Here is an 11,800-nt window from a genome sequence, read left to right on the forward strand (position 1 = left end):
TGATGTATGCATATTTTATTTTTAGTGCAGAAATTTTAATTTGTATAAAATTTCATTTTATTTGATTAAAAAGTAAATGTATCTATATTTATTGAAAAATACATACATGCATGCATAGTCATAAATTATCATTTTTTAACTTACCGACATCAAAAAACTTTGAAATTAAAAAGAGTGATCTGTTCGCGTTGTTTGAAATATTTTTGCACTTAAAATGAGATATAAATATATATTTTTGGTCATTAAAAAGACAGAAAGCGAATTAAGACATTGAGTGTAAAAAGTGCATGCAACGCAAAAAGATCTAATAAAACGGGACTTGAGTGATGTTCTTTCTTTCGTAGATTTCTACGCATAAAAATACATTTTACAAAATTAGACAAAAAGAGGAAAAATATTTATCAAAAATTGTCAAAAAATTGAGTTTTTTCTGACAGATGTACTCGGTTCTATTATTCCGTACAGTACTTTTCTGAAGTCAAAAATTGAGCCCAACTTTTTCGTAAAAGCATTATGAACTCCCTGGGAGTTTATTTCATCGAATTTATAAGCTCCCCGAGAGCTCAGCGAAATGAACTCCCAGGTATCTTTCTTTGTTAAATCGTGTAAGCTCCACGGGAGTTCAGCATTCTGAACTCCCTGGGAGTTCATTTTGTCGAATTTTATAAGCTCCCCGAGAGCTCAGCGAAATGAATTCCCAGGGATCTTTCTTTGTTGAATCGTGTAAGCTCCACGGGAGTCCAACATTATGAACTCCCTGGGAGTTCATTTTATCGAATTTTACAAGCTCCCCGAGAGCTCAGCGAAATGAATTTCCAGGGATCTTTCTTTGTTGAATCGTGTAAGCTCCACGGGAGTTCAGCATTATGAACTCCCTGGGAGTTCATTTTGTCGAATTTTATAAGCTCCTTGAGAGCTCAGCGAAATGAACTCCCAGGGAACTTGAACGGAGTTTTGTGCTGTGTGGGAAGTGTCTCAATTACTCAGAATGTTCTTTTATTGATTTTTTAGATAAAAAAAAACTTCCATGCAAAACTTCAAGTCAATCTCATAAGTAGAACCATAGTTATATCAAATTTGGTAAAATCTCACTCCATCGAAAGCCAGATTTTCAATTTTCATGTTTTTAGGGTTAATTCGAATAATCAAAAGTCTTGATTAATTCTGAGTGTTTCTTATCGTATATTTGAATAAAATATGTGTTTAAACAAAATATAACATTTTCTCTTGTATAATATAATTTAATAGGGTGAGTTTTGTTTGAATTGATCAAATTTTATGATTTTTTTCAGGTTGTCCTTATAATGGGAATCGCAGGTGCACTCAGAAGATGTGAATTTACCAAATTATTGACGAGTGACTGTTTAGAAGGTGATGATCTGCTGCTGGTTAGTATAAAGGAAACTAAAAATAAAATACCAAGGTCCTTCACAATTATTGGTGAATTATATAGGATCTGCAAAAAGTATATAAATACAAGACCAGCAGTATGTTCGAACTACCGATTTTTTTTTAAGTACGACAAGGGGAAGTGTATTAATTAGCCAATTGGTATCAATACATTTGGTGTTATGCCAAAGCAAATTGCATCGTTTTTGATGTTGCCAGAGGCCGATACGTTCACCGGACACACTTTTAGAAGAACATCTGCAACACTATTAGTGGATGCCGGAGCAGATATCACTGCGCTGAAAAGACATGGTGGCTGGAAATCAAATACTGTGGCAGAGGGTTACATTGCCAATTCATTGAACAATAAAAAAAAAATATTCAATCAAATTACTGATGGAATGTCATTGAATAAAATAACAGATAGTGCAAATACCAATACTAATGTTACAGTACCTGGAAATGATGTCGCTTTAAATTTACCTACTAGTAGCACCCACAACGAAGTTCAAATAACATACAGAAGCAATCCTGTCAATAGTAAATCGATTACGCAAGAAAAACCATTCACATCACGAACGCACAATTGCAATATTCCTGTTGTCGAAGAAAGCCAGTCCACATCACAAACTAAGATCGAAAATATGAATATTCTTATTGATGGAGATTCTATTTTAAATACCAAAAATTCTTCAATAAACGAAGAAGACTCACGATTTCCAGTTTTCTATGATCCAGATATTGGCTTATATGTTTATGATATGATCAAGGGAAATACAAATAAAACAATTGTACTTAACAATTGTAATGTGACCTTACACGGTGACTTAAATGATAAGTTTCTTTTTAACAACTGTAATATTCGTAAATTCTAATTTTATCAACATTATATTAGTATGTTCAAAACATTATAAGAATTTTAAATTAATGATAGTAGTTTATAATAATATATCTCATAATATAAAAGTTATTTAACCAAAATTCTGGCTTATTTTTTATACCATCTCACTTGAAAAAAATCACGTGACAAAATCACCTCATTAATCACGTGACATTGTCTGAACTCATTATCTGATTTTTAAAAGTTACTCGACAGCCAATTAAAAGTTGGGATCACTATTGTCCTAACTCTTATTATAGGAACACTAATTCAGACTAGAGTACCTATAATGAGAGTATGGCCATAAGCGTACCTTCTCGTGATTGGTGCCGCCATATGTTGGACCAAATCGGTATGTTAGTGAGTCTGTGAATCGGTGTATCAGGCTGCTTACGTAGTATACGTAGCCAAAAGGTTAGTCCCGTTCGAGCTGTCATCAAGAACGCATTGCGTGAATTGCATCCGTAAGATTTTTGAATTGCTGTATTTTTACTTTAAATATGATAAAAACACTTTTGCAATACTTGCTAATATGCCATACCCAATATGACAACTGAGGGTTAAATTGTACAATTGTGTTTATAAATTATTTTGTTATTAAAACGTAGACGTTTTACTTTTTACCTTTAACTTTACATTGTAAAAATATATTGTATTTTTTGGATATTAATGGATTAGCGTGGTGTACGTTTTATCATAACTCGAGTTTCAGACAACAACCATGGGGCGATGCATTTCTTGTGGTGCAAGATCATCAAATGGAGTGAAGATGTGCTGCTTTCCGAAAGACAAAGAGAGAAGAAATCAGTGGACCAAATGCCTAAATAAGCCGAATTGGACTCCAACAGATCATTCTGTTTTATGTGAGGTATATAGTTACTGTATTTTAATATCATTTTTATTATACATTTAAGAAATAAACTATTGTATCGAGAGAATATAATTATTATTGAAAGTAAAATAATACAGTAACAAATATTCAATTTTAGAAACACTTCGCTCCTGTCATGTGGGAGAAGACACGTGTTGATGGAAAGAAAAAACTAAGAAGTACTGCTATTCCAACGCTGTTTGAGGTACCAGATGCACAGACTGTTGTCACTCGACTGGTGACTCATTGTCACCACAATGATTATTAATATGTATATACGCATATATATTAAATATATCTATACATATATATATTTCATTTATTATCTTCTTTCATCACTATATTATCGACACATTTAGCACATTATCAATCGCTTGATTTTTTAAAAGATATACTTTCATTACTTCTGTTTCCTGTCAGCTAAAATTTTTCTGTTACTGTATTAAAAAATAAAAAAATACTAAATACTAAATATATTACAATTAAATACTACAATTGGATGCTTTTATTTGATTTTACTGCTTCAGACTATCTACTTAATTACATTTGTAACAGTTCTATTAGCATTTACTAATTTTTGTTCGCTGTGTTCACTTCGCTGTATTCACTTCGCTGTGTTCAAACGCTGCGCGCGATTTTCAGTTCTTTCCGGCGTAGTCCTAGTAATGGCGACTTCCGCTCTTATGGCCATACTCTCATTATAGGTACTCTAATTCAGACTTGCTCGTACAGCCGCCTGGTGGCCATTTTGCGAAAACATATTGTGTGAAATACAGAAATATGTACAAAATCTTTGTGTGTGTATATATCGTGGAACGCCAATGTACACCCACGGTAATTAATTCTGTCCCTCGGAAAATTTCACAAAATAAAAAATGACCACCTTTCTATATTAATTGTCACAATCCATGCACGATTAACGTTACGACTGAACCTTATCGTGCATGAATAGTGACAATTAATATAGAAAGGAGGTCACTTTTCATTTTGTGAAAATTTCCGAGGGACAGAATTAATTACCGTGGGTGTACATATATAGATATTCTTTAATTATTCGTTTAACATGAGCTTCGTGAAATCGGGGGGGCTCGCTACGCTCGGGCGCTAACTTCGCCGTGCCTGAAAATGTCACTTAGGTTAGGACCCGCGTATCGTAATGTACTATTATGGGATAATACTTTGGAAATTTCATTTACATATAAATACCTAAATTCTCTGATAATTGCAACAAAATTGATGCTAAGGCCGCATGCATATGCTTATCCTGCTATGCACTTTGTTGTTAACTTTCAATCTTTAGATTATATAATATGTTGTAAAAACGGAGCATACATAAACAGTCTAACATATTTCCATGTTTTCATGTACACATAACCGATTTGTTTATTTAAAGATATTGTGTATGCAAAGCATATTTGGTTTTTAGTCTTAGGTGTGATTGAAACGATGATTAATAATATATTAGAAATGCATTATATATACAAACCTCTTTCTCCATGCTTTCCTTTTAGATAATCTGTAGAAAGATGCGGACAGCTTCTTTTCGCCAAAATATTTCATATTATTAATAATATAAATGTAAACTAAATTCTTACACTGTAACTCACGTTTCTTCTTATCACGACGTTACCGTTACTGCGCTTCGACTAACCTTTAGGCCGGAATCAGACTATGCATTTGAGATTGAGATTATAGATTAAAGATTGAAGATTGTCCAATCACATTAAATGATAGAGATTTGCATTGCGATTGATAATATGGCTTCTACTTAACCTAAATTTCAACGATTCAGTGCAAGTGTATTTACTGTCTTTATACAAACAAGTTGAGACGCAATTAAATTTAAGAAATGCCGCGTATTATAACACGTGCAAATAAACACAAGAGAATTGTTGCTCTTTTACTTTTAATAATCGCTGAAGAGGAAACTCATCGAAACAATCGTCGTATATGGACTAATCCATATCTTTTAAAGAGGAACAGGAGAGGCATGCATCATAATCTTTTTACGGAATTGCTTTTCGAAGATCCAGATAGGTTTAGACGGTACATAACTTAGTTAGAAATTTATTTCTTTAATTTATTTGCGATATACTTGATATGTTAAATACTTGTATTGCAGATGCCTTCGAATGAATACTGCTATATTTGAAGATCTTGTAGAAAAAGTAACTCCCTTTATTAAAAAACAGGATACACATTTGAGACAAAGCATTCCACCTGCTGAGAGGTTGTCACTCACCCTACGACATCTTGCAACAGGTAACTTGAAATTTTTTATACTTGAAATGTACATCAGTAATGAAAATGTAAGTAATGTTTCAAAAAATGTTATTTTATTTTTAGGGGAAAGTCAGGAATCTCTTCGTCTCACATATCGGATTGGTCAGAGTACCATTTCAGGTATCATTAAGGAAGTATGTACTGCGATTATTCATGTACTACGTGAAGACTATCTTAGAATGCCATCATGTGAGGATGAATGGAGAGTCGTGGCTAATGATTTTGGTTATCGTTGGAATTTCTATAATTGTGTTGGAGCCATGGATGGCAAACATTTTAAAATTGATCCACCATTACGATCAGGATCATTATATTATAATTATAAAGACAGTTTTTCTGTTGTATTACTGGCTGTTGTAGATGCACAACTCAGATTCATATATGTAGATGTTGGTACAAATGGCAGAATAAGCGATACAGGCATATGGAACAAATGTAGTTTAAAAGCCCATCTCGATAATAATAGCTTAAATATTCCTGCACCAACACCTTTGCCTAATATAGATAAAGAATTTCCATTTGTATTCGTTGGAGATGAAGGTTTTCCTTTAAGTACAAAGGTTCTGATACCTTATTCACGAGATACATGTGGGAACAAAAATAAAAGGATATTTAACTACAGGTAAATTTTTTAACTACTGGTAAATTTTTATTGTTCGTTTTAAGCATTCATTTTTTGTATATGTATGTATTTTTTTTAAATGTGTTACTTTCAAAAATTATTTTCTGTTATAGATTATCCAGAGCGCGTAATAAGTCTGAAAATGCTTTTGGGGTCATGGGAGCAAGATTTCAAATTTTTAGATCAGCAATGCGTTATGATCCTGATGACGCATCAACAATTATATTAGCTTGCTGCTGTCTACATAATATGTTGAGAACTGAAGTAGTGGGAAGACATATGTATACTCCTCCTGAATTTATTGACGAAGAAGATGAATTCCTACATAGATTTCATCGAGGGGAATGGCGGCAAGAGCCTACTCTTGGAATGATAAATTTGAGAAATCAAGGAGGCAATCGTCATGCTAATGCTGCCTTACAACTCAGAGATGACTGGTGTAATTATTTCAATGGAGAAGGAGCTGTTCCATGGCAAGACTATATGATCAATAAATGAATACTTTCCTTTATTCAATGTTTACAATGTCATGTTTATTTTATTGCTCTTTTAATAAAAAAAATAGATTTACAGATATATAGCAATAAATGATAAATGAATAATAGAATTTTGGTTTCTACGTATTCCATATAACTGTATCTATCCTATTAATTGAAATCAACTCTTTTTATATCACATAATATTCATGTATAAAGTAAAATTTTTCATATCACAACTTGTATTAATATATAATACTTATCTATAAATTAAAACTTATTTGTATCAATATAATGCAATAAAAATTACATTTTATCTTTTAAAAAAACTGAAATTTAATATTTTTATATCAAAATATATTAATATAGATAAAAATATGTATTAAGGATACTTTTCATATTATATATAATATTCATCTATAAACAAAAACTTATTTGTATCACAATGTTTTGTATCATAAAATGGACTATACTTTGGTAATTAAAAATATTTCGTTTTTGATACCTAAATATCAAAATTATTAATATAATTAAAAATATTAATGATTCACAAGGCAGTTCATTATTTCCTGTTCACATTGTTTACGAATTTCAGGATACATTTCTCGTAATCTGGATGCTACAAAGACTCCAAAATGTTCTGCTGAATCATTTTCAGATGTTTGTTCACTTAGCAATTTAATTGCTCCCATTGCCTCTTCTACTATTGATCCCTTTCTTTTTTTAGCGGATCCTCTTTTTATATATATGTTTTCTTTGTTATCTGAAGTTTGTTTCTTGCTAGTAGATAAATGTACAGCCGACTTTGCTGTTGATGAACCAGATGAAATATCTAATTGAGAATCATGATGAGACAAAGACGAAGCTTTTGACAAACTATTTATGCTAGAGCAAGATGTGTTGTCTAAAGGGCAGTACATTTCCCTTTCTGAAGTATTAGCAGTAGAGCTCGTCTGCCATTGCTAAAATCAAATATAATGTACAGTAGTAAGTTATAAATAATTTCAAAAAGTACTTAAATGTAAATAAATTTTATAAATATAAAAAATCATATTTCCTATTAATGATATAATTTATTATCTAAAAAATATGTATATTTTATTATATAAAAAAAGAATTAGCAATCACGAGATGTTTTATTAAATTTCGTCGAGATTTGATAAACCCTCACCTGTGTGTTACGTAAATTAAATTGTGTTATATCAAATTCACTCTCTAGATATTCAATTACATTTTCTGGAGATTTTGTTGCTTCAGTAGTATTATCATTTATTAAAAATTCTGTTTTATCAGAATATATAGTATTTTCTGAAATTTGTAAATTAGACAAACTTTCTGCTTGAGCACATGATTTTATTAAGAACTTTAACCTATCGTATAGAACCCATTTAGGTTTATATATTTCTTCAGGACTTTTTCCACTACATCTATTCTTTGATTCACGTTCTTTCCGAAGATTTGTCATAAAAGTTTGCCTCATACTAATAAAACGGTGTTGTACCATGTCAGCTGAAAAATACAAAAATGTTAATAACCAAACGTAAAATTATATACTTCATTTTATTACAATATTTCATAAATAATTATACAAGCAAACAGTTTCTACTTTGCATACTTTCAATATAATATGTCTCAGACTTATAATGACACCAGTTAGGGTATATCCACACAAACTTGCATAGCTGCATAAACGTATGCATAAAGAAAATTATCGAATCGCACTTCTCTTATAAAAACAAATGTAAAATGTAATTGGATAATTTTCTTTATGCATATGTTTATGCGGTTATGCAAGTTTGTGTGGATATACCCTTAACGGTAGATTCCTGACAGCATTTTCAGACGAAAATCCTAATAATAAATATTGAGGCTACAATAATTTTTAAATGAGAAAAGTTTCATTAAATAGTCCAGAGTTCGCACGCTCAAGTATAGCACATATTACATAAAGCACATCTTCATATTATTGTTTATCGTTTAATGTATAAGGGAGGAATCTAAATTTCTCTAATTATTAATATTAATAAAGATATATGCAAAATTGTAAAAAGATTTACATGTTTCAAAACACCTTCAGTGCTATGCCATGCCTAAACGCACAAATTCAGGACAGTTTTATTAATCAACTTTAAGCTTTTTTTCATTTAAAACTGTTGTAGCTTCGATATTTTAACATTATGATTTTTATAAATCTCAGGAATATACCAACAGGTATCACAGTAAATTTAGACCACTCGATCTAGGTATATAAAAATACATATAAACGGCATTGAATATAACTTTACATATCAATAAATAAAGTAAAATATAAACGTTTAAATTCTCTTACGACTAAAAGAAGGTCCTAATATTTGAGCTATTTCTTGCCAATGATTATATTTTAAATCAGTTCTTTTATACGTTGCACACTGCGCATCCCATAACATGGGCCGTCTTTCAACTTCAAATATTAATATATTTTCTTTTTCACTTGACCAAGTTTCTATTTTTGGAGGCATGGCACTTTGTCACAATGGTTCTTCTTCGTAAATATGCGAATATCTTTACTGATAATTTTATCAGGTCTGAAGCTACAATGTAGAAAAGTAAAGCAAGGTATTGATAAATAAACATAAATATATGAATGTATATATATATATATATATATATATATAATATATGTATGTGTATTAAATATTGAGACATTATAATGTATAATGTATCTTTTGACATGAAAATGTTTTTATAAAATACACTACACATTGCCAGCAATCCTGTTGCTGTGTTCCTACTGCAAAAGCCGTCTTGTTAGAAAAATCAAAACAATACTGCTCATTACCAAAATTATCTTTAAAAATGAGAAATCGAATAATAACATAAAAATATTATCTCGATTTTCTTAAATCATACAACAAAATACTTTTTATTTCATTATTAAAAAAAGAGAGAAAACCACCATATACGAAAAAAAGGAAATTATTGAAACGGAAAAATCTGACACTAAAATATTGTGCTCAGTCCCGCGAAAATATTAATCGTTAAAGTTAATTACTATTAGGTTAGGAAATCTGTCACATTGACGGCATAGAAAATTACACAAATTCTCTACTGTAAAAATAAAAATTATGTAGAAAATAATTTGTGTTTCTAAAGCAGATAATTTATGTTTGCAAAACAGACGATTTGTGTATAACCTCTATGCCATCTTTCATTTCACACAAAAATGCTTCGAATAACCATATTTCATTGAAATTGAAGATGAGGAATGTTTTCTAGATAATTATAATAAGATGTAGACATGTATGCAATATACATAATTTACTAACTTTTATTTATACAAAGCTTACCCCGAAACTTAACCTTCTTCGCAACACGAACTGCCGTCAGCCTTTTGCTTTTACAGAAAAAATATCAAATATCTGTCACATGACCCAAAAGTCGCCAAGCTATTGGCTATTATTAAGATTGAAGTTTGGAAAAATAGACCGAGTTCTAATTTCAATCTGTAATCTCAATCTTTGCTTTCTTCGCTTTGATTGGTCAAAATTCAATCTCCAATATGTAATCTCAATGCAATCTCAATCTCCAGTGCGTAGTCTGATTCCGGCCTTACGAGAGTCGCTGTTGCAATTGGTCACACATGTCACGAGTGTTGTCTTCTCATTCTATCGTCGCGGGTCGCGTCGATTGGAAGGTTTTTAAACAGCTATATGTATAGTAGCTATATATATGTGATTAGCACAATGCGATTACTGACATTACAGCATTCTGTGTATAATACGTATTTAAAAAATTATGTATATAATGTGAATACATATATATACAGTCACGAACAAAAAAGTGGACACATAATGAAAATGGATATCAATGAAATTTGAAATCATAGAATTAATTTTTACATGTCCCCAAACTGTATTTATTAATCATCTCTGTATACAAATTATCCAATTAACAAAATTAATATTTACACTGTGTACAAATCAAAATTAAATTTAAACAAAAAATCGACCAATTATGGAAAGATAAAACACTGCCAACTGATAATTAGTACTTACCGCCTTAGAACTAGATGATATATTAAAAATGTCAATAAGAGGAGAGAGAAGAGAGAGAGTATATAAATATAATGCATGAAAATTTGGAACAGGCAATAGTATAAAAATAAATTAGGAGTAAAAATTTATTTTTCAACAGAACAACGATCCAAATCACGTTGTCAAGAAAAGTATGAAAGAAAAGTAAAAATAAAAAATTAATAAATTAATAATATAATTGAATTAGACTCTTAAATGTTTCAAAAACAATACAAAAAATTTAAGTAAATACAAAAGGCTATTAAGAGTCAACGCTGTTAGCAGTGCGTAAAAATATAATCTTAAAATCTATAACATAGATATTATGTCGAACGTTTCGATCCTTCGTTTCGGATCATCATCAGCGACAATACAATATAAAATTAAAAATTACTCAGAGTTGCAAACAATGATGTTGTCCCGCAGTATGTAATACAATACAACCAATCTGAGGCAAGGCTATCACTTCTTCAGGTGAAAGTATGTACATTAGTTCGAATAATTGAGTATGTCTCAAGTTGGTCGATAAAAGACATAAAATCAATTATATCACAGAAATCGCATTGATCATTGCAACTCTGAGTAATTTTTAATTTTATAATTGAAGAAATAAAGGACTCTTTTTATAAACAATAATTAATACGTTGAGAATGGCGAATAAGAGTCAATCTAAATCTGATAATATATTCTAATATTCTATATTGCGAAGAATATCACGTAATGTTTGGCGTTTCGTCCCGGCTTCCACTACTGGACTCATCAGTAAGGTATTGTAGTGGAAGCCTACCTTAGACGCCGGTGTAAGTTATTAAATCGAGATTCTATATAAAGAGATATACGCGTGTCTCAGCACTTGCGAGAATTTGCGAATATCGATAGACCTCTGATGGCGGGTCGACGTAGTAATATTCTTCGCAATATTTATCCAAAGTGAGAAATAACGTTTTAATTATATATAGTCCCCCCAAATAATCTGATTTTTAAATGTCCCCCCCTTCTTAATTATTGTTTATAAAAAGAGTCCTTTATTTCTTCAATTATTTGTTTTCAAAACCGCAGGTTGTAATAACGCGGATAATACTTTGCAATTCTGTTCATTAAGTAAAAATTTACAGTTTCTAGATTAATTGCGTTTCAAGACCGAAAATCCATCGGCGCGCAAATATTTAGGAGGGGGGATATTTCAGATTATTAGAGTTGCGTTGCAAGACCGAAAAATCTTTCGGC

The 11,800-nt window shown here is 30.9% G+C and overlaps 2 protein-coding genes across 2 annotated transcripts in view; one reads left to right on the forward strand and one right to left on the reverse strand.

Annotated features, from left to right (window-relative positions):
• LOC108774327 (uncharacterized) overlaps window positions 1–4,687 on the reverse strand; it is a 20,255-nt gene extending 15,568 nt beyond the window's left edge. The window contains exon 1 of the mRNA XM_018540403.1: window positions 4,627–4,687. Within this exon, the coding sequence (XP_018395905.1) occupies window positions 4,627–4,638 (12 nt within the window). The 5' untranslated portion in view covers window positions 4,639–4,687. The remainder of the gene's footprint in view (window positions 1–4,626) is intronic.
• Window positions 4,688–5,130: 443 nt separating this feature from the next.
• LOC108774328 (putative nuclease HARBI1) lies at window positions 5,131–6,543 on the forward strand. The gene is made up of 4 exons (XM_018540404.1): window positions 5,131–5,186; window positions 5,263–5,402; window positions 5,487–6,045; window positions 6,159–6,543. Exons 1-4 carry the CDS (start codon window positions 5,131–5,133, stop codon window positions 6,541–6,543), a joined length of 1,140 nt encoding a protein of 379 aa, XP_018395906.1.
• The last annotated feature ends 5,257 nt before the right edge of the window (window positions 6,544–11,800 follow it).

Source organism: Cyphomyrmex costatus, unplaced genomic scaffold (genome assembly GCF_001594065.2).
Source record: "Cyphomyrmex costatus isolate MS0001 unplaced genomic scaffold, Ccosl1.0 scaffold243, whole genome shotgun sequence".
In the NCBI taxonomy this organism is placed as follows: domain Eukaryota; kingdom Metazoa; phylum Arthropoda; class Insecta; order Hymenoptera; family Formicidae; genus Cyphomyrmex; species Cyphomyrmex costatus.

Excerpts from the sequence above, each read along its gene's own strand:
- LOC108774328 (XM_018540404.1), top strand. The coding sequence starts at position 5,131 with ATGCATCATAATCTTTTTACGGAATTGCTTTTCGAAGATCCAGATAGG. Across the intron at positions 5,187-5,262 it reads GATCCAGATAGGTTTAGACG|ATGCCTTCGAATGAATACTG; the intron begins GTACATAACTTA and ends CTTGTATTGCAG. Across the intron at positions 6,046-6,158 it reads AAAAGGATATTTAACTACAG|ATTATCCAGAGCGCGTAATA; the intron begins GTAAATTTTTTA and ends TTTCTGTTATAG.